The 23,782-nt window shown below is 35.4% G+C and overlaps 1 protein-coding gene across 1 annotated transcript in view; it reads right to left on the reverse strand.

The window, feature by feature from the left end:
• Positions 1-22,979, reverse strand: part of LOC129260977 (lysosomal acid glucosylceramidase-like) — a 33,202-nt gene extending 10,223 nt beyond the window's left edge. The window contains exons 1-5 of the mRNA XM_054898995.2: positions 22,419-22,979; positions 11,252-11,452; positions 8,262-8,414; positions 4,288-4,421; positions 2,547-2,719 (exon numbers count right to left, since the gene is read on the reverse strand). Coding sequence (XP_054754970.2) covers positions 2,547-2,719; positions 4,288-4,421; positions 8,262-8,414; positions 11,252-11,452; positions 22,419-22,563 — 806 coding nt within the window. The 5' untranslated portion in view covers positions 22,564-22,979. The remainder of the gene's footprint in view (positions 1-2,546; positions 2,720-4,287; positions 4,422-8,261; positions 8,415-11,251; positions 11,453-22,418) is intronic.
• Positions 22,980-23,782: the final 803 nt, after the last annotated feature.

Raw genomic sequence — 23,782 nt, forward strand, 5'->3', positions numbered from 1 at the left:
ATCATTTTCAGTTACCAAAATGAAACAATACTTGCCTATGATATTTGAAAATCTTATTTTTTGTTTTGAATAAATGTTCATTGAACTGTGAAACGATGAATATTGTTAAAGATACTCTTCCCCAAAATAACTGTCGTCATATTCTATCATTATTATTGATAGAAATGTGTAAAAATTCCAATTATAGCAACTTTGGACTTGTGTTTATTCAACCGTGAAATTTAGCCAAAAAAGTTGTATCGTCTTTTAGAAAGTACCTTTTACAAGCCTTCTGACTATTTTTCATGATGAGAATGTGGAATAAGTTCCAATAAAATGGAATCAAAGTCATGATATTTGGCTTGTGACTTTTGAAAAGTGACATTTTTGCCTTCTGACGGTGCTCACTGAAGCATGACGTAAAATATGGCCATAACATTTACTCAGAGGGTAGCTTATAAAATTACCTACACGCTCATGTAAAAATATATTAAAAACTCGCATTGGTTCGGAAATTATTGATGTTTGTTTAAGGGGGGACTTACTTTTTTTGTTGTGTATAGATTGAATTGAAAAAAAATAAAAAATCTCGGCAAGTGTGCGTCCAGATAATAGAGAGATCTGGATAAGAGGTAGGACTGGATAGGCTTTGATGACCCCCTTTTCAGACCTAATTTTCAGTATTCTAGATACTCCAACTGACAAAAGTTCAGTTCAGAAGCCACTCGGCCCCGCTCTCAAGACCCCCGTTATGAGACATCTCAATTCCCCAGCCCTGCTAAAATTGTCAAGCGGCCGCATCGCATGTGAGAGGATGCACAGGGGGGCTAATTGTCAACAATTATTATACATAATGCTTAATGACAACTCAAATCAAATATTCAAGTGATAACTAATTTGCATTATGTTCAGAATAGCTTGAAATCCCCCTTTGTTAGAGAACTTGTGTATTGTATCTTTAAACAAATGATGTATATCATTGCCAATTTCAGGTAAAGAAACATAAATTTTCTTAATTTATTTCCTTAAAGTTTGTTAGGTAGAACTGCAAAAGGAAATGGTGGTTGAGTAGCAATAAAGTGTTTTGATCACCTACTGCTCTAAGGGAAACTGAAACTATTGATTTTAAAAAATCCTATTAACAGAGGAATGGCGAGATGGACATCACTGTTTAAGTGATCAAAACTATATTTTTCCTTTTTTTATCGGAAACTAGCTCAAAATACCCTAAAGCTGTTCTTCCTTGTTTTGTTTTTAATCCCTTTTTTATTCTTTTTACCTTTTAAATCTTATTTTAATTCATCTGTTTTATTCAATTACTTCATTTATTCATTATTTATTTCTTTACATCTTAATATATTATTTACTTTATTTGATTTTTTATTTATACATTCATTCATTTGTTGCTTTATCTATTTATTCATTTATTTCTTTTATTCTTATCTATTTATTTTATTCTATTTTATTTCATTCTTTTTTTTATTGGGGGGGGGAGGTTGCTCCTATCAACTAATCTAGATGGCTTGTAAATGCCTATACAGTGCGTATAAAAAAAAAAGTTTACACTTAGAAAAAATCCTGTAAAATTATACTTTTGTAATATCTTGAAGATTTTTCCACATTTTAACATTGGTACAGATCCATTGATAAAGCAAATGACGATATAACTGTCGAAAAATATTTCCGCTTGAGTGAGCACCACTTGCTTTTGAAAATTTAGTGAAAAATGATATGCGCAGAACTTTGAAATAGTTATGCGAATAAAAGTAGACCTTAATCATGAATAACATGTGGAATTTAGCTAGTAAAATTGATTTGAAGATATCTTTTACCTTTTTTAACTTGTTTCCTGGCCCAAACCACTTTGAGGAGTGCATTGAGCCCCACCCCACTCCCCCACACACCGAGGCCATCGTGACGATAGTTGCTTTACACTGAGCTGTGATTTACATAAAATGGCTTAAGCTTGATTTTCATTTTGTTAATCATTGTCAAGCTTGGGAAAAGTGTGGAGAAACAAGTATTAAATGAAAAATAAAATGTAAACCCACTTTAAATGATAAAAACTTAGTGACAAAAATGCTAGAAATGTCTGATATAAACTTTTGTTCAGATGTAGTTATGTCCTCAGATCCAGCTGGCACAAAAAGGGTAAAGGTTGTGTTTACTAAGTGTTGAAATTTCAATTTGGGTGGCAAAATTGTTAGAAAAGGCTTGAATGTATCCGTTTAATTTCAATTGACTAAAAGTACAAGGGAAATGTATGAGAAATGTTTCGCAGGGTAAGTTTGATTTCGCCCTTTCCCCTTGACACAGCGTACAAACGAGCATTTCTGCGCAAACAGATTTCTGCCAGCTTTACAAAAATGGACAGTGCTCACTCAAGTGTAACATTCTGTCAAAACTTTTACTTTCATTGGATAGATGAGACCCAAAACCAAGATTATATGGGAAAAAATTACCCACATGTTGTATATTTTTTTATTTCCCATGGCTTTTTTAAAGTGTAAACTTATTTTTGATACGCACTGTAGAATGCATAATAGATGATAAACGTATGATCTTACTTGGCTAGATATAAGGCAAGTGTCTTGTAATACTTGCCACCAGGTTCCCCAATGACTTGGCCTCTGTATCGGTAGGTACCACTCGTCTTCATCCATTTTGGAGGTGACCACTGTGTACAGAAGAACTTTAGAGTGCGTACACTAGCTTTCATGGCTGCTTGAAGAACAGGGATCTATGGTCAGATAGAATATAAACAGGGATTACTTTTCTACATGTATATTACCAATGGCTCAATTATTGCAGTCAAGTAAAATTAGAATTATTGTTTTGACTTGCTAAGGAAATTTTTACACTCTGATTTTAAAAAAATATGGGTAGTAAGTTTAAAACCATAAGAAAAAAAATTGCACAATACTATCTAACTATAGAGTTTACTGTTTTGTTCTTATTGGGAATAACTAAAAGACAACAAATAGTTATAACATAATCAAGGAAGACCATTATAACCTAACACATGTTGAAGTGGAGGCCACAAAAGAAAAAGGTGGCAAGTACAAGTCGTGCAAGAAAAGATGTAATTCATTCAATGACGAAACACACAATAAAAAAGTTACATAGATTGCTGCACTTTTTCATTAATCTTGCAATCTTCTAAAGATAGACTTGAAATTAAACATGTATACTTTTTTTTTTGGGGGGGGGGGTCTTAATAGTAATTTGATACAAAGATAACAGAAAATAGACACAAGGGTCAATGACAATAAAGCTGAAAGAATACACAATTGAAGAAACAAACAATATAAGAAAGCAAACACTGTACATGACAATAAAGAGGATATTAAATCCTACATGTAGGAACATGTATGGTGAGAATATAACAGTCCATCCAGAGAACTGCCAGAAAATTCTAAAGACTGCATTGAAGGATATTTTATACCGAAGAGGAAAGAAACATGATCAAGCCTTCTTCCTGTGACAAAGGAAGACAAGAATCAAAATAAAAAGTAACAAAAAAAAAGCACACAACCAAATACAACAATATACATACAATTAAATGCCATTTCCTGATACTCTTTCCCAAAGGCATTTCCATTTGAAGGACATTTTCCTTTTTCTATCATTCCACATTACATTTTTTTATTTGATCCAATCCAATAACCATCCATGGTGATTCTTTTGTAATTATATAATAATATAGATATATGGACTGCTTTGAGAGGCATGGTTGTTTCTAAAGGCTCAAGGGGACTGCAACGCGACTATGCCCGAGGGCTTTGCCTGAGGGCATAGTCTGGCCGGTGCAGTACCCGCGAGCCAAAAGAAACAACCTTGTCTCGAATATAAAAGCAGTCCATATATATATAAGCGCGTAAATGCGCGAATTATCTAAAACTTTCGATCAAATCGCGCGGATATTTATGGTATCCGCAATCACCGCAGGAAGCAACATTTTGCACGTAATCAAATGGAGATCTCAGCCAAATTTTGCCATGCCCGTCGTTAAGGGGCGGGTCAGGGGGCAACGGGCAGAAATCTTGCTAACTATGCCAGTTGCCCTTGGTAACCACCTTAGTTTGTTGTTTTGCAGGCATGGTGGATTACATGACCTCAATTTCGACCAATCAGAGGAACGGATTATATGACATTCTTAAAGAGAGTTTTATAAAGGTCTTTAGAATTTATTTTGATCTATTTTCATATAATTCATTTTAATATGGAGTAGTGAGTGTGCAGTGCTTTGTAACTGAAATGAAAAAGAAATTTGATTTGATTTTTTTACAGTTATTTCTAAGTTTGTACCTTATAATTGATATCTTCATCAGCTAGAGAAAAGTTTGCCAGTTCAAAATCATTCTCCGACTCACAAAGACTGTATGGTCGCTGCGAGAAATCACATGTTCCTATGTTGATCCTTGAGAGTGTGTACTCTAGACCTGATGAAAAAAAAAAGAAAATTGAAGAATACTTGACTTGATAAATCACTGTACCCAAATAATTGATATATTGATGAGGAAATTATGGCCCTTATTTGGATGTATCCAAGTATCTACTTTAGCAGTAATCTCATCTTCCAGTGAGCCCTGTATACAGCATATCATTACCTTCCTCTATTCAAATTAATATATGTTAAGCACCTGAGAAGAAAGCAGAATGTCCCATTCTACAAAGTTTGATGACTTTTAATAAATAATAATAAACATTAATTTGTATAGCACAGCTTTTATATAGATATATTCAGCTGCGCTTGTTCAGAGCTCTCTTTACTTATATCTACACAGCATATTTTCTTTACTAAAGAGATATGTTTTTAATTTTGATTTGAAGAGAGTCAAGGATGGAGAGCTTCTTATATCAATTGGCAGGCTATTCCAGGTACTGTACAGGCAGCCAGTGGAGTTCTCTCAGAAGAGGTGTAGTGGAACTGAACTTTGGGACACGGTAGATAAGTCTTGCACATGAATTTTGGACTCTTTGTAACGTAGAAATAAGACTATCAGGCATTCCAAACAGCAAACCATTACAGTAGTCAAGCTTACTTGTAATCAGAGCATGTGCCACCATAGTTTGATACTTTCTTGATCAAAGTATTTGCGAATGCGCCGAAGGTTATAGAGGAGATAATATGTTGATTTGCATACATTCGTGACTTGGGTTTCCATATTGAGGTTTGTATCAAAATAAACTCCTAAATTCCTTGCAGTATCAGAGGGTTTGACACAAATACATAAATAAGGATACATGTATGTAAAAATGTAGCTCAAACTGTAAGTCTGTGGTAAAAGAAAAATATTCATGATTTCATTTTATGCACAAAATACCTTATTTTTACCAATTTTATTTTAAACATGAAATCTTCATGTTTACATGATCTGTCATAGGGTTATCTAACCATCAGATATCTACATACTCATATCATGAACTTCGGTATCTGACAATGAAACACTGTACAAATACAATTCAAGTATTCTAATCAGGCAAAGTATTAAAGCAATCATGAGAATAAGACCATGATCAAGAATTTGTTGTGTTATGCATGCTAGATCTAGATAAATTTACTTAAGCAGTGAGTACTACATGGATAAACATAAATACTTGACTCAAGTCCAATATTTGAACAAATACTGTTTCCAATAGATTTGAATAAATTTTCGGTTTCTGATAGTGGGAACTGACCCATTTCATAGTTTACAAATATATTCCCTGCTGGAAGTGTAACGATCTAACTCTTTTTTTTTTTGCATTTGTTATATTGCAAATTACACAGCACCACGTGTTTTTTGTAATCCATTACCCCTTTATACGTAACTGATCATGCAAACAATCAGGGGGAAAAATACAAGGGGGCTCTGGGCAATTTTGCCCCCGAAATGCTCAAAAGCCCTGAAAATAAAACAGAGCCTTAGAAAATCCCAATGCAATCTTAAAGCTTATCTAATGTTGCAGATTGACACACAAAACATTGTAAAAAGTAGCACTAAAAAAAATTGCCTTCAAACAATAGATCATTACTTTGTGTTTATGGCAATCGGGTCATAAATTGTGATTTCAAAATGGTTTTAAAACCTTCCATCAAAATCAATAAAAGAGTAATGAGATTGCTTCAAATGTGTATCTTACATGTAAATAATGTGGCAAAAAGAAGCTGCTGAAAACTGCTTATCTAATAAAAGAGAGCCAATGGAGTAAATTAGAAAGTCAAAAGGGGCCTAAGCTTTCGATCCTAGCAGAATCTTCGTCGTGTAGTATAATGTGTAATATATATGGAATGACAGTATAAATCAAAAATGTCTTTGAGTGCTTTCCTCATTAAATGTCAGGTGAATCTCAAGTATAGTACATGTAAACATGACAGTCCTTTATTGAAATTAGGCTCTCCTATTAATAGTTTTTATCAAAGACTTCAATCCCAAGTTATAGCACATAATGGAGCAATCTGGTCAAGATCGAATCTATCAGAAAATGCCGGCATTTAAAAAAAATTCATAACAAGGTTTTAATTTTGTCCATAAAGTAAAATGGGAATTTGGCATGGTCATACAAATCAAAAATACATCTAGATTAAATATACTTAAACAAGCATGATCACTTTTTACAAGGGCACAACTCAACTTACATGTATTTGCACTTAGAATTTATTGTGTTGATAAACAATTCTATGAAGAAATGAAAACTAAAGTGATGAATTTGAAATATGATCTAATTATAGAACTGATAAATAGAGAAATAATCTGACCAGTTAGAAAGGAAATGGACAAGCTTAACAGGCAAAAAATTATTATGACATGGGAAGTACAATATCTCCCTGAAGGTAAAAAAAAATATAAAATCAACAAATGCATAATTTCTTAATACTTATTATGTCTCATTATATTTAATGCACATGTTTTCTATTGTTTTCTAATAGCTCTTTATGAAATTTATTACATGATATACTGGGGCAGAGGGCCAATTGTGTCATAAGGTGAAAACTTTTCAAATATGTAGCTACAATGTAGGTATTTGTTGTCGAAAACAAATGAGTGTACTTCCTTGTTATCATTATCTATTGTACATGTATGAATCAAACAAAATGGGATTAGCATCAATATGAACATCAACAGAATTTACTGATCTCTTTAATCCAAGCTGAAAATATTTATATCAAAATAAATAGAGTAAAATTCACAGAGCAAAATGCTAAAAATTTTATCAAAATCGGATATCAACAAATGACGAAGTTATAGAATTTTAAAGTTCATCAATATTTTGTGAAAACAGTTACATGCACATCGTCATGAATATTCATTAGGTGGGCTGATGATGTCACATCCCCACTTTCCTTTGTGTTATGTTATTACATGAAATCATAAATGTTTCATTTTTTCATACAGTATGTGTAAATGATGTGTCTCCATTATGATGAAATAAGTTGCAGCAATAAATTACTAATGCACTTAATCAGTTGTCAATCCAATTGTTTTAGTTCTTGGTAGAAAAATTTTGAATAAACCTAATTTCATATGATAAAATACAAAAGAACAAGTGGGACATGACATCATCAGCCCACCTAATGAATATTCATAAGCACATATCTTTGCACGTTTCATGAATTTCCATGAATATATTTGTTTAAAGGACAAGTCCACCCCAACAAAATGTTCATTTGAATAAAAAGATAAATCCAACAAGAATAACACTGAAAATTTCATCAAAATCGGATGTAAAATAAGAAAGTTATGACATTTTAAAGTTTCCCTTAATTTCACAAAACAGTTACATTCACATCCTGGTCTGTATGCAAATGAGGAGACTGATGACATCATCCACTCACTATTTATTTTGTATTTTATTATATGAAATATGAAATATTCTAATTTTCTCCTCTCTGTCATGTGAAACAACGATTGATTCCTCCATGAACATGTGAAATGGTTCAGTCAAGTTGGTCCTTATTGTCAAATCTGTAAAAATGAAATATTGTTTATTTCAAACAATAGAAAACAAAAGAAATAGTGAGTGAGGGACATCATCGACCGTCTCATTTGCATGTCACTGAGATGTGCATATTACTGTTTTGTGAAAAATAAGTGAACCTTTAAAATGTCATAAACTTTCTTATTTTACATCCGATTTTGATGAAATTTTCAACGTTATGCTAGTTTGATTTTTGTCTATTTATTCAAATCAACAATTTTCTAGGGTGGTCTTGACCTTTTATAATAATTTGTCTCCAAATGCATTTTGATGTTATGTGACCCTTGAAAATATTTTTTCATTACAGCATATATACTTACCATCAGCAGAGTAGTAAGACCTTATGAGTTTGTTCTGGCTTGCTTCAGATAGGTTCTTAACACTAAGGGCCATAGAGTCTGTCACAGCACCACCAAAACCCAAGACGGTCTGGTACAAGGATGATGTATTAACTGTCAAAATAACTGTAGATTCTGAATCAAACCAAAAGAAACATAATATGTAAATTATGTATGCATTGTAATATAATTCCTCTTTTACCTGTTGAAAGGATCAAGTTTTCATGAACAATAAAAGCAAAGAAAGAGAAGTAATGAAAGCCAACAAATTCAAAAGTTTTATTTTTCATTGAATTTTAAAGTTATGAACGTATTGGCATGCTTGCTTTACAAACCATTTGGTATTAAAAGCAGACCTGCCAACCTCTGGGAATGAAAAACTGTATTCTGTGATAAGTATTTTTCCCAAAAAAGTGTATTTCATAATAAAATGCTTGGCGCACTCGCTCATCGCGGCACTCAAGCTGCATGCAAGCTAAAATGCGCACTGCTCTTGCAGATGAAAAAAATAAATTAAAACATGTGTATATCTTCACCCTGCAGGGTGCGACATAAGCGCTTGCCCGATTGCCCGGGGCAAGTAAAAGTTAGAGTCGGGCAAGTGTTTTGAAGTAAAGACAAAAACTACTTGCCCGAATCGGGCAAGCAAAATTCTCACTGTGAAATGACATTTTACAAAGTTTCCCCATACTTCACACTCACAAATACAAAAGAGAAAGAGAGAAAAACAAAGTTAACAACTTCCCTCAATTCAAATTGCAAGCCAGTTTGCGACATTTTTTGGGATCTACGCACAAAAACACACACACAGAGTCAGCATACATACATGTGGCTGGTGCGCCCAGCCTCCAGCCTGTGTGGCAGGCATGCATGGATCTCCATCATGCTGCTGTGCACATCGGTACTATCCCCGATCAAACTTCTAATCAAAGTGAACAAGCTCACATGAAAAATAGTTTTACCAACAAAATAATTACAAAATCGGCGGGAAATTGTTATACTTATATGGATTCTCAGATTACTGATTTGGTGATGTGATCGGAGGAGCAAGTTATTGAGTTTTCATAACTAGTTTCAGCCGTTGTTTTGAGTGTTGTGATCGGTGTAGTGGGAAGAAAGATGCGTGCAAGTCCATGATGCCGCGATGATTCATTTGATTTTTAAGTTTGTCAATGTTTCTCTGTGAAATTTTATTTATTTCTAAAACGTTAATTTTTCCAACAATTTTTTAAATATATTTTAAACAAATAGCAAGATTTTTGTTAAATGATTGCATTTTTTGTTTTGTTTCAAATTTGAGCGTTCTTCCTCTTTCTTTCTTTGTCTTCCTTCCTTCCTTCCTTAATCCTTACTTAATTGCTACCTTCCTTTCTTTCTTTTTTTTCCATCCTTTCTTCTATCTTTCCCGCTTGCCTTTTTTGTTCCATCTATCTTTTCAAATTTTCCTAGCTTTCTTTCCTGATCTATTTTTCTCTCTCTCTCTGTTCATTTTTATTTGTTTCCTTTGTTTTCTTACATGTACTCCTTCTTTCTTCATTTTTTCTTCCTCTATTTTTTCTTTGCTCCCTTCCTCTCCTTTTTCTGTTTGTTCTTTCTTTCTTTCTTTCTTTTCCTTCTTCCATTATTTTCTTTTTTATTCTCTCTTCACTTCATTCTTTCCTTCCACTAAAGTTTCATCCTTTCTTTCTTTCTTTCTTTCTTTCTTTCTTTCATTCTTTATTTTTTTCTTTCCTTCTCTTTTTCCTTATTCTTTCTTTCCTGTTCTGCTATTTCCTTCCTTCCTTCATGTTTTTCCCCTTTCTTTCTATCTTTGTTTTCTTTTCTTTCTTTCTTTAAAAAAATGCAGGAAATCTTTTTTCTTCATTCTTTCTTCCCTTTTACTTTCTTTTCCCCCTTTTTTATTTCTTTCCATTCTTTCTTTCACCCATTAATTCATTTTCCCTTCCTTTCATGTTCTTTTCTTTCCCTTTTTCTTTATTAATTTCAAAGAATGAAGGAAAACTTTTTTCTTTCCTTTCTTTCTTCTCCATTCATCTCTTTTCTTTCCTTTTTTCTTTCTCTCCTTCATCCTTTCCTTCACCCATTCATTCATCTTCCCTCTTTCTTTCTTTCTTTCTTTCTTTCTTTCTTCCTTCCTTCCTTCCTTTCCTTCTTTCTTTAGTTATTTTCAGTGATTCCTTTTTTATTTTGTGTCACGGTCATATTATACAAAAGCACATGAAAATATATGAGAGAGAAAATTAATCAAATGGTGTATTGACACCAATTTCGGTCATAGGAGGTAAAATGACTTTGAAAAAAAAATATTACAAGGTACAATAATAGTTCACGTTAAAAAGAGAGGAAAGGGGCAATGGTATATAAAATCGTAGTAATTTTTTTTGAAGCGGTAAAACATTATTTTGAAGGATTTTTTTCGGGCAAGTGAAATGTATTTTCGGGCAAGTATTTTCCAACTATTTAGAAATTCACTTCCCCTGACTGGGCAAGTGCTTCTAAGAAGTTATGTAGCACCCTGCCCTGGTTTGAACAAAATGATTGAAAAAAAAACAAGTTACCTGAAATTACATTGATCTAATAACCATATTTGTGCACGTTTTATGAAATAGAGACATATAAAGATTATTTTTCTCAATAAATTACGATTTAGTTTAAAAAAAAAAACGTATTTTTCAAAAGAAAAAACGTACTGCCGTATTTTGGTTGCAAAAACGTACTAAATACAGCTAAAACGTACTGGTTGGCAGGTCTGTAAAAGCCCGTGAAGGGCTGAAATTAAATGACTGATGGCAAGTTAATAGGAGCATTTATGAATCAAAACTCAAAGCCAATACATGTACCCTCATATTGTTGTCTTCTCTATTAAAGCTTTAAATACTGTACAAAATCTGTAATTTAGCCCATATTTTATGAAAATCAAGGCAAAGAGAGACCCCTTCAATCTATTTAAATTCGATAAAGATTTGAATTACCTGAAGCATTAGATTTTGATGATATTGGTGCTGTGCGCTTTGTAAGACGATCACTTGATTTACTAGAAGTGTAGTAGGTAAAACGATCGGGAACAAGTGGTAGAAACCCTTCAATTGTGTCACAGTAAGTACTGTTACACTGGCATACAAAACTGTCTCCAGAAGTGAAGTTCCTCTTGCTGCATGGAAAATAATCTTGGGCTGTGGAAAAAGATGGGGAACAACATTAATTCAAACAGGTTGAATCAATTTGAAATTACACGTAACATAAAAGAATAATTATTTTCAAAGTGGCTAAAGAATATATTAATTGCATATAAAAAAAAATCAACTGTAGAATCTGCATATAATTCAACATACATGTAGATCTACATCGTTTATGTGAGTTTGGATGACACAATTTAGAAAGTTACAGTCACATATTTGTTATAGTTTGAGGAAAATCCATCAAATATTAAAAAAGATTTACATTTCTGATATTTGTGATATATCATATCATATGTGAGAAGGTACATGTAGTTATAAATAAAATGCATGAATTTCAACTTTTAAGGGTTCATGGTGACAATTTTTTTTTAAAAGTGGGTGTGAAATGATACATTTGTCTGTTGATACTGAAGGTGTCCTATTTTTATCAACAGGAGAACTATTCCACTCTAATGCAGGATATATGAAAGGAGGTCAGAGTGACAGTTGTTCTCACAAATGGCTGATATTAAAGATCCCTTTGACGTGTATTATAATTATGTATTTGTGAATTCTGAAGAAATAACTTTTAAAGGTACATTCTTGAGGCATTGATTGTAGAATTTTGAACATGAACAATGCACAATTGAAGGACACAAGTTCACTTAAAGGGATCGTTTAACTTTGTGAGCAGCTGATTTAAAAAATTCTCACACTGAGACGAAACATGTGTATGAGTGCCTGTATTTGTCCTCAAAAACCCTGAAACAGACCACAATATAGGAGGAAAAACTCAAATTTAGACACAAGTAGCAATTTATTAGCTTGATTTTGAGAACCGTCTAGTAGATGGGTTCCAGCTTATGACCAGTTTTCTCCAATTCAAAAAGTCTGTTGGCTATGTTGACTGCCTTCTGCTCTGTGTATCTCCTATACACATGCTATTATTAGCTGCACTGTACATTCAGTGTATACCTTATACACACTGTATGTAGGTCATGCTGGTTTCATCAAGAGTTGATGTGTTGTGTTGCACAGATTCGCTCTATACACACATACATGAAGTCATTTAAACCAACTCCCAATTATTTTCAAACTTTGGTTTACATCTCCAAGGTTTTAAAATTGATCCTGTAGATAAAATACTTTGAAACTTTTGGGATGGTATTTGTACACTATAAGCCTAATGTTTAGCCCATTTTCAAGAACCAAAATGAGAATTTTTTAAATCAGAACAAAGTGAAATGATCACTTTAATAGTGGTAGCATTTTTCAGACTAAGAAATAACGGAGTGCTTAAATGTCTATACTTAGAATTTTTTATAAGTTGTATTGTCCTTTTCTGCAATACATGTACTCTCAATTTATCAAGATAAGACTTGAAAGTGTTTCCCCACAGGCAACATTACAATATATCAAGTAAGGTAGAACAATATAATACTTTTGTATATTGTTATCAACTTATCAGTAGGCCTATCATTTCAGGTAAAATTGATTTTAACCGATACACCTGCACTGTGAGACACCTTTGTGCAGACAGCATCGAGATGATTTTTCCAGAATAGTTGCTCATCGATATATAACCCAAGAAACAAAATATTTGCACTAGGTTCAACATCATGACCCCCTTTAGATATGAAGACAAGTAATACGCTCTAGAAGATTTTTACCCTTAGAGCGGAAAATTATGCACTTGGTTTTTTTAATATTCAACAATAGCTTATTACAACAGAACCATGCATACAGCTTCATAATTTCTTGATTTGCAACTAGTAACAAATTTTCTACTGACTTATCAGCTAGCCTCAGACTAGTATCATCAGCAAACAGGGAGTATGAGAATAATGCTGATGAATTATATCGTTCATATAGATCAGAAACAACAGGGGACCAAGAACCGAACCCTGAGGTACACCATACTTAATTGTAGCATGTTTGGATCTAGATCTATCATAACAAATTGTGTCATGTCACACGAATAGCTTCAGAACCATGACAATGCTACACCACGAATTCCATAATGTTCTTTCTTGAGAAGTCATATCATGGTCAATGGTATCAAATGCCTTTGACAGATCTACATGTAAAAAATCCCCAGACAATATTTGTTTTCATCAATAGCCTTTATGATATTACTCAATACTCAATAAGTTAAAAACACCCATTTGTGTGGAGAAGTTTCTACGAAATCTCTACTGCTGAGGAATCAAGATGTTCTTTTTAGATTTAAAAGCTCATTGAAACGTTTGTAAATTATTTTCTCAAGAATCTTTGAAAAAATTGGTAACATTGTTATTGGCCTGTAATTTATGACATTCTTTACTATCAGATTTTGTATATACCGGCACAACTTTAGCTACCTTTAGTTTATCTGGAACAACCCCCTGATATAATGACATATTAATGATTTTACATACCGGTACACTGTAAAGGTTCAGCAAAAAGGTGAATACCCTCCTTTATAATTTGAGGTGAAATATCATCAGAACCACTCAATTTAGAAGGTTTTAAAGTCGATGCAATGTTATTTATCTCAGCTTTTTTAGCAGGATTTAAAAACAGAGAAGCATTATCTTTACATCCTTTCATATACATTGTAATCATGATGATATTGTGGTACTTGAGGAATTTCTGTAGATATTTTCTGGGGCAATCCAATAAAATATTTGTTAAAGCTTTCACCCTTATCCTTGGCTGATGATAAATTCATCTCTTGTGGAATAGAATGCCTATTTGAACGTCCAAGCAACTCATTAATGTGAGTCCAAGTCTTCCTGATATCAGCTTTAACATCTTTCTTGGCTGAGCAATGAACATTAATTGATACATTCTTATAATCAATATACTTCTTTTTATTTTCAGCTGTACATGTAGGTCTCTTGATGTAGGTACTATAAAGCTTGTTTACGATTTATTGACTTCAATAACTATGAGTTACTCAGGGCTTCTTACAGTTTTTCCTTGTTGCTACCTTTACTAGTGGGAAACAAGTTGTATAGGTCGAGAACTTCTCTAGAAAAAAATTGTAGAAATCATTAACGTCTTCCGCGGAGGGCAGAGCCTGCTCATCAATTTCAGCTAAAGTGTTGTTTGAACCTTGAGATTCTTACATCAATAAGCTGTTTTATGTCTTCCCCACTTTCTTAACAGGAGTTACTAAAGAGTCATTTTTACACAAAATATGGGCATATGATCTGAAATATGTAAGTAAATTACACCAGAGCAAAACTAATTTTGAATAAAAAAAGTGAAAATAGTGTCAATTAGGGTTGCACTATTTTCTGTGATTAGAGAGCTGAGAACATTCCAAAAGAGTACATGTAAAATCAACAAAACTTATAACACATTGATTATCATAATTAAATTAATTGAAATCACCCATCAAATAGATCTCCTTGTTCTCTCTACTCACAATCTGTAGCTGATGACATCTTCAATAAAACTAAAACTTAAAAGACATAGATCTAGACTACTACATGATACTTTGGTGCCCTATAAATAATATATATCCCACCAATAGCTTTTTTGAGTGAATTGTCATTTCAACAAAGACTACTTCCTACCTACCTCAGGCGATGTTCGTGCAGGCTCCACTCCACTTCACTACCGCTACACTACGCTCCACCTACCCGAACATCAGGACCGTGAACCATTTCGGATATACCGAGTCACAAAGGTGGGATGGCAATCATGGTTATCGTAAAAATTAAAGAACAAAAATATAACAAGGGTTATATATGACTTAATATCTTACTCTACACCCGTATTTCACTCCGTGTTCATCCTCCGGTTATCCTCAAAATTGGTGATTTTGGGCCAGTATCTTTTTCCTCACACGTATTATTCACGGCCGATTTCAAAACATCGCATGCGATCGCGATCGATCAGCGACCGATCGCATGCGATGTTTTGAAATCGGCCGTGAATAATACGTGTGAGGAAAAAGATACTGGCCCAAAATCACCAATTTTGAGGATAACCGGAGGATGAACTACGGAGTGAAATACGGGTGTAGAGTAAGATATTAATAATTAAGTCATTCATAACCCTCGTTATATTTTTGTTCTTTAATTTTACGATAACCATGATTGCCATCCCACCTTTGTGACTCGGTATATCCGAAATGGTTCACGGTCCCGATGTTCGGGTAGGTGGAGCGTAGTGTAGCGGTAGTGAAGTGGAGTGGAGCCTGCACGAACATCGCCTGAGGTACTTCCTACCCTGTCTTACTCTTACTAGCTTAGAACGGTAGAACCAAACAAATCCTCACATCATTCGAAATCTAACTCTAAGTCATCTTTTACATATTACAAGCACTACCCACCCTGTTCTTAATGAATCAGGGACAACTCGGACCGCGGGCCGAGTTGTCCCACCCATTACGAGATTTTTTTTTCACAAATTTGCGTCTATTTTTCCGTCATTTCGAAATTTCTTGAAAAGATTTTCTAGAGATATGGTCTGATGGTAATGTTCTTCACTTCCTATTGCTTTTTTTTTCGCTGAAATAAAAAAAAAGTGTAATTTTAGGCGTTTTTCGACAGCTCGCGATTCCCATAGGCGCGCGTGTATTAACTGTGTCGGTGCTCGGCTCGGCCCCGCTCAACAACTGACTTGATTTTGTGATCATTTCTCCTCAAGTTACCACTTTTATCGCAGAAGATGGACTTTCTTGTATTCCATTAACTCCATTTTCTCATCACAATGATAAAATTTGGTGCATTTGCACGATTTTGTTAAAGTTTTTCACCTTTTCTCTCTGGTCGCAAGAAGCGAACAACCGATGAACGGTCCGCTGCTCTTCATCGCAATTCTACGTAGCTCGGCCGCCTAAACTGGCGGGGTGGGATTCAGCCCGAATCCCCAATGGAAGTGGGCGTGCACAGTCAAAGAGCTGAGCTTGACTGAGTGAGAGAGTGAACTAGAGCTTGAAGCTTGGCAGTGTCGTATAGGCTCTGCCTTTTTTTTGTAAATATTTATAAGCCTATATATTTTTTTATTTTTTCTATTTTCATTTTCCCTGGTGTAGAGCTTTAAGATTGTAATAATTTAATATACTTCAATTTCTTTGACTGAGTGTGACTGTGGTGTGGATGTTTGAGTCGCACAAAAAATACTTTTACGTAGGTGGGGGCTCGGGGCGATTCACTCCTGCCCCCGAAATGTGAAAAAATATTCGCAGTGTAGATGTGTGGGCATGCCGGGCTGAGGGTAGCCATCAATAATAAATGTTTTATTTGGGGGCTTAATTTTTAACTTCAAATTGATTATTTTTAGGCCTATTTTTTTTTTCATTTTATTTTATTTTTTTATATTGAGTGTCCCTGGTGTAGAGAGCTGAGTTTTAAGTTGTAATAATCAATATGCTTCAATTTCTTTGACTTTGAGTGTGACTGTGGTGTGGATGTTTGAGTCGCACAAAAAATACTTTTACGTTGGTGGGGGCTCGGGGCGATTTCACTCCTGCCCCCGAAATGTGAAAAAATATTCGCAGTGTAGATGTGTTGGCATGCCGGGCTGAGGGTAGCCATCAATAATAAATGTTTATTTGGGGGCTTAATTTTTAACTTCAAATTGATTATTTTTAGGCCTATTTTTTTTTTTTTTTTTTTTTTATATTGAGTTTTCCTGGTGTAGAGAGCCGAGTTTTAAGTTGCAATAATTAATATGCTTCAATTTCTTTGACTTTGAGTGTGACTGTGGTGTGGATGTTTGAGTCGCAAAAAAAATACTTTTACGTGGGTGCATGGGGCTCGGGGCGATTTCACTCCTGCCCCCGAAATGTGAAAAATATGATATTCGGGGTGTAGCTGTGTGGGCATGCCGGGATGAGGGTAGCCATCAATAAAAAAATGTTTTATTTGGGGGCTTAATTTGAAATTAAATTAATTATTATTTTTTAAATTTGACAAGCATTAAAAAAAAGGTTATCGCCCAAAATGTAGGGTCATTTTATAACCCAAAAATAATTGACAAGAAAAAAAAGGGGGTTTTCACAAATATAAGGTCATTAATTTAGTCCTAAATACATGTATTATTTCGATTGTGAATGATGTATTATTTTGTTCTCCATCATACAAGAAGAAAAATAGTAGGGTGGACATTTGATATTGTGTCCCTTTACTATTTTTGGTAGGGGGACACGTCCCCCCCTGGGATTTCCTCCCATAATCATCCCCCTCCCTCACACCCTTGAGTGTCCCTCTCACCATCTCCATGCACCCCTCTCATCAAGAGTCATCATCCTCATCCCTCTTATCATTGCCAGATCCCTCACCTCCTCGTCCCTCATCAAGGCCCATCCCTCATCATCGCCATCCCTCACATCCTCGTCCGTTTCATCATCCTCATCTCCATCTCTTTCATTACCTTCATCCCTCTCATCACCCCCCCCCCTCTCATTAAGAGTCATCAAAAATTATCATCCCTCTCATCATCACCATCTCTCACCTCCTCGTCCCTCTCATCATCAAGGCCCACCCCTCATCATCGCCATCCCTCACATCCTCGCCCCTCTCACTATCTCCAAAACTCGGCTCTCTACACCAGGGAAACTCAATATAAAAAATAACAAGTGGAATGCCTTTGGCCGTCTCACCTGCATCACGCGATTCAATATAGCAGCAGTGCTGATTTTGAAAACTACTATAACTCGCACAAGATATTCAGTGATACTTGGTTACTCTTATTTCCATGTTTTATGAACTAGACCAATACACTTATAGAGATATGATGGCAATTCAACAGATACCCCCAACGTGGCCAAAGTTCTTTGACCTTACATGACCTTTGACCTTGATCATGTGACCTGAAACTCGCACAGGATGTTCAGTGATACTTGATTACTATTATGTCCAAGTTTTATGAACTAGACCAACACACTTTCAAATTTATGGCTGTAATTCAACAAATACCCCAATTTGGCCAAAGTTCATTGACCCTAAATGACCTTTGACCTTGATCATGTGACCTGAAACTTGCACAGGATGTTCAGTAATACTTGATTACTATTATGTCCAAGTTTCATGAATCAGATCCATAAACTTTCAAAGTTATGATGGTAATTCAACAGATACCCCCAATTCGGCCAAAGTTCATTGACCCTAAATGACCTTTGACCTTGGTCATGTGATGTGAAACTCATGCAGGATGTTCAGTGATACTTGATTAACCTTATGTATAAGTTTCATGAACTAGGTCCATATATTTTCTAAGTTATGATGACATTTCAAAAACTTAACCTTAGGTTAAGATTTTGATGTTGATTCCCCCAACATGGTCTAAGTTCATTGACCCTAAATGACCTTTGACCTTGGTCATGTGACATGAAACTCAGGCAGGATGTTCAGTAATACTTGATTGACCTTATGGCCAAGTTTCATGAACTAGGTCCATATACTTTCTAAGTTATGCTGTCATTTCAAAAACTTAACCTCAGGTTAAGATTTGGTGTTGACGCCGCCGTCGCCGTCGCCGTCGGAAAAGCGGCGCCTATAGTCTCACTCTGCTATGCAGGTGAGACAAAAATGAAATTGGCATGCCCACACAGATACACCTAGAACATTTTCACATTTCGGGGGCAGGAGTGAAGAGGCTCCGAGCCCCCATCCACGTAAAAGTATTTTTTGTGCGACTCAAACATCCACACCACAGTCACACTCAAAGTCAAAGAAATTGAAGCATATTGATTATTACAACATAAAACTCAGCTCTCTACACCAGGGACACTCAATATAAAAAAATAAAATAAAATGAAAAAAAAAATAGGCCTAAAAATAATCAATTTGAAGTTAAAAATTAAGCCCCCAAATAAACATTTATTATTGATGGCTACCCTCAGCCCGGCATGCCCACACATCTACACTGCGAATATTTTTTCACATTTCGGGGGCAGGAGTGAAATCGCCCCGAGCCCCCACACTGATCGTAAAAGTATTTTTGTGCGACTCACACATCCACACCACAGTCACACTCAGTCAAAGAAATTGAAGTATATTAAATTATTATCTTAAAGCTCTACACCAGGGAAAATAAAAATAGAAAAAATAAAAAAATATATAGGCTTATAAATATTTACAAAAAAAAGGCAGAGCCTATACGACACTGCCAAGCTTCAAGCTCTAGTTCACTCTCTCACTCAGTCAAGCTCAGCTCTTTGACTGTGCACGCCCACTTCCATTGGGGATTCGGGCTGAATCCCACCCCGCCAGTTTAGGCGGCCGAGCTACGTAGAATTGCGATGAAGAGCAGCGGACCGTTCATCGGTTGTTCGCTTCTTGCGACCAGAGAGAAAAGGTGAAAAACTTTAACAAAATCGTGCAAATGCACCAAATTTTATTCTTGTGATGAGAAAATGGAGTTAATGGAATACAAGAAAGTCCATCTTCTGCGATAAAAGTGGTAACTTGAGGAGAAATGATCACAAAATCAAGTCAGTTGTTGAGCGGGGCCGAGCCGAGCACCGACACAGTTAATACACGCGCGCCTATGGGAATCGCGAGCTGTCAAAAAACGCCTAAAATTACACTTTTTTTTTAATTTCAGCGAAAAAAAAGTAATAGAAAGTGAAGAACATTACCATCAGACCATATCTCTAGAAAATCTTTAAAAGAAATTACGAAATGACGGAAAAATAACTGCTGGCTAGCGACCGACGGATTTCCATTCTAAGCCGTTCTCTGATTGGTCAGTTAAGACAGTGCGGTGTCTGTGTGTTCCGTGTGTGTATGTGTGATGCGAAGCGTGCTGTACATGTGTTCACTGGACGTGTGGGCATAGAGTAGATACCCAGTCGTTTTATTGATTTTAACCTTACAATAACAACGATCAGGGATGGGTTTATTTTGTTGCTGTGTGTGCATGTGAAGGATAGAAGTTTCTTACAGCTCTTAATTTAACTGACTCTCTTTCCAAGCTTAAAATTATAATGATAATTGCTACATTCCAATTGTGTGATTTGTTTGTTTTAGAAAAGGTCATTTATTTTTTCCTCAGTCTATTAATTCTCCCATTATTAAAGAGTCTTCACTTGTGTTTCATTACATTATACAATGTCCACTGTAATGAAAATGGAAACATGCCAGTCAATGGACATGCAGTATTATAAAAAATGGAAACATGCCAGTCAATGGACAGTATTATAAAAAATGGAAACTTGCCGGTCATTATTGATCAGTATAATATGAAAATGGAAACATGCCGGTCAGTTTACCATATGTTCTAGTGTTTAATGAAAATGGAAACATGCCGGTCAATTGACCATATATGTTTCAGTGTATAATAAAAATGGAAACATGCTGGTCAATTGACCATATATTTCAATGTATATAATGAAAATGGAAACATGCCGGTCAATTGACCAGTAAAATGAAAATGGAAACATGCCGGTCAATTGACCAGTAAAATGAAAATGGAAACATAGGCTGGTCAGTACGGTGGACCATATGTTTCAGTGTATAATGAAAATGGAAACATGCCGGTCAATTGACCATATATATCAGTGTATATAATGAAAATGGAAACATATGCCAGTCAATTGGCTATATGTTTCAGTGTATATAATGAAAACGGAAACATGCCGGTCAATTGGCTATGTGTTTCAGTGTATTATGAAAATGGGGATTACTGCGTGGAAGTTCCTTTTGATATTAAGTCTCATATCAATGACATAAGTCCCTTCAATAGCAACTTGTCATCCTGCCATTATGAACAAACACATAGCCAATTGACCGGCATGTTTCCATTTTCATTATACACTGAAACACATATAGCCAATTGACCAGCATGTTTCCATTTTCATTATACACTGAAACATATGGTCAATTGACCGGCATGTTTCCATTTTCATTATACACTGAAACATATAGTCATTGACCGGCATGTTTCCATTTTCATTATACACTGAAACATATAGCCAATTGACCAGCATGTTTCCATTTTCATTATACACTGAAACATATAGTCATTGACCGGCATGTTTCCATTTTCATTATACACTGGAACATATAGCCAATTGACCAGCATGTTTCCATTTTCATTATACACTGAAACATATAGTCATTGACCGGCATGTTTCCATTTTCATTTTACTGGTCAATTGACCGGCATGTTTCCATTTTCATTATATACATTGAAATATATGGTCAATTGACCAGCATGTTTCCATTTTGATTATACACTGAAACATATATGGTCAATTGACCGGCATGTTTCCATTTTCATTAAACACTAGAACATATGGTAAACTGACCGGCATGTTTCCATTTTCATATTATAGTTTATACTGATCAATAATGACCGGCAAGTTTCCATTTTTTATAATACTGTCCATTGACTGGCATGTTTCCATTTTTTATAATACTGCATGTCCATTGACTGGCATGTTTCCATTTTCATTACAGTGGACATTGTATAATGTAATGAAACACAAGTGAGGACTCTTTAATAATGGGAGAATTAATAGACTGAGGAAAAAATAAAAGACCTTTTCTAAAACAAACAAATCACACAATTGGAATGTAGCAATTATCATTATAATTTTAAGCTTGGAAAGAGAGTCAGTTAAATTAAGAGCTGTAAGAAACTTCTATCCTTCACATGCACACACAGCAACAAAATAAACCCATCCCTGATCGTTATTGTAAGGTTAAAATCAATAAAACGACTGGGTATCTACTCTATGCCCACACGTCCAGTGAACACATGCACAGCACGCTTCGCATCACACATACACACAGTACACGGAACACACAGACACCGCACTGTCTTAACTGACCAATCAGAGAACGGCTAAGAATGGAAATCCGTCGGTCGCTAGCCAGCAGTGAAAAATAGACGCAGATTTGTGAGAAAAAAAATCTCGTAATGGGTGGGACAACTCGGCCCGCGGTCCGAGATGTCCCGTGGTACATGGTCCGAGTTGACCCGACCCCTTCTTAATATGATGAACACAAACATGACAAAGCAAGTTGAGCTTACTCACTCTTGATCTTGCTTCGGCTTGAATTTGAACTTGAAGTTGAATTTGAAATCAGGATCATTGAGAAAAGCAGAGCAACAAATAAAAAATGACCGATGTCCACACTTGAGCCCCAGCGGCCGCCGCCTTCTTGACTTTTCCGACCCATCTTCACATCTATGGTATGGCTAGCTTCCAGCTGAGGCTGAGCTGTGACCAAACTAAGAGGCTAAGTTGGACGGCCAGCAGCGGGCAGATACCGGCGAGCGACTCGTCCAAATTTGGTACCGGGTAAAGTAAACGTGTACGCGTGTGGTGGCCGAACTCCACCGCACAGAATTTACAGTAAGATAAGTCGCGAGATGTCGACAAGGAAATCAGTCTTCGTCGAATCTAAGTGGTGTTTCAATTAGATTCAAGGTTGCCTTAATTTTAACCTGTGCTCATCTTGGTATAACTATAAACAACTTGTTTTGTCAGGGAAAATTGATTGACGCGCTGCTCGATCGACTCTATAAATAATGCCGTCACACGTCAAACGTCGATCATCACATGATATGACTAAGCTCGATCGATCACGTGCCCGTCCCACCCACTTCACACCCACAACAAATACAATACATGCTGGGAATACATGTACTGCACAGAATGATAATATTGGTCAGAAAATGGCTTCGAAAGTCACAAAATTCAATTAAATCACTCGGCAGGGATAAATTTTGGTACCCAATCAGGGGCAAGACTTCCATATTTATATGTACCCCCGCTAAAATTGCAATGGAAATAAAAATATGGAGAAGGTTCAAAATAATTATAGATCTTGGCCTATATTAGTAGCCTATATGATGGAAATACCAAATATGGCTTTATTCCGTCAAATTTTCAGTGTGTGTTATTGTCTATAGACATCGGTTTATTTAGTCAGTAAAGGGTCTGTGAGTCTAGACTAGTTAAACTATCGGCTCATATAAATCGTTCAAAAAAAAGGGGGAGGGGAATCCGGTATCAGCGCCTCTCGCTATCATTGGCAAGAGGTATTGACTGCAGTTACAACGAGGTGAGTTTGAGTCCCAAGCAAAGTCAGTAAGGTAAAGTAGTGAACGAACCGGAAGTCTTGACAATCTTTTATTATTTTTGGTGGGGGCTCATATATGGATCATTCTTTCCCAAAATCAAAGCCGAAATAAAGAAAAAAAATAAAATTAGTTTAGATCTATTGATTTGTTGTGACAGTTATAATTTCATTGCAGGCATGATTTTCAAACCGAGATTTCTGTTTCTGTTGTAACTCGATCGGCAGGACAGCTTTTTGTTGGTATAAAGCCAAGCTGGTATATAATCAATTACATAGGAAACATTTTACGTCTAGGTTAATCAGCAGGGTCTTT

Source organism: Lytechinus pictus, unplaced genomic scaffold (assembly GCF_037042905.1).
Source record: "Lytechinus pictus isolate F3 Inbred unplaced genomic scaffold, Lp3.0 scaffold_19, whole genome shotgun sequence".
Lineage (NCBI taxonomy): Eukaryota > Metazoa > Echinodermata > Echinoidea > Temnopleuroida > Toxopneustidae > Lytechinus > Lytechinus pictus.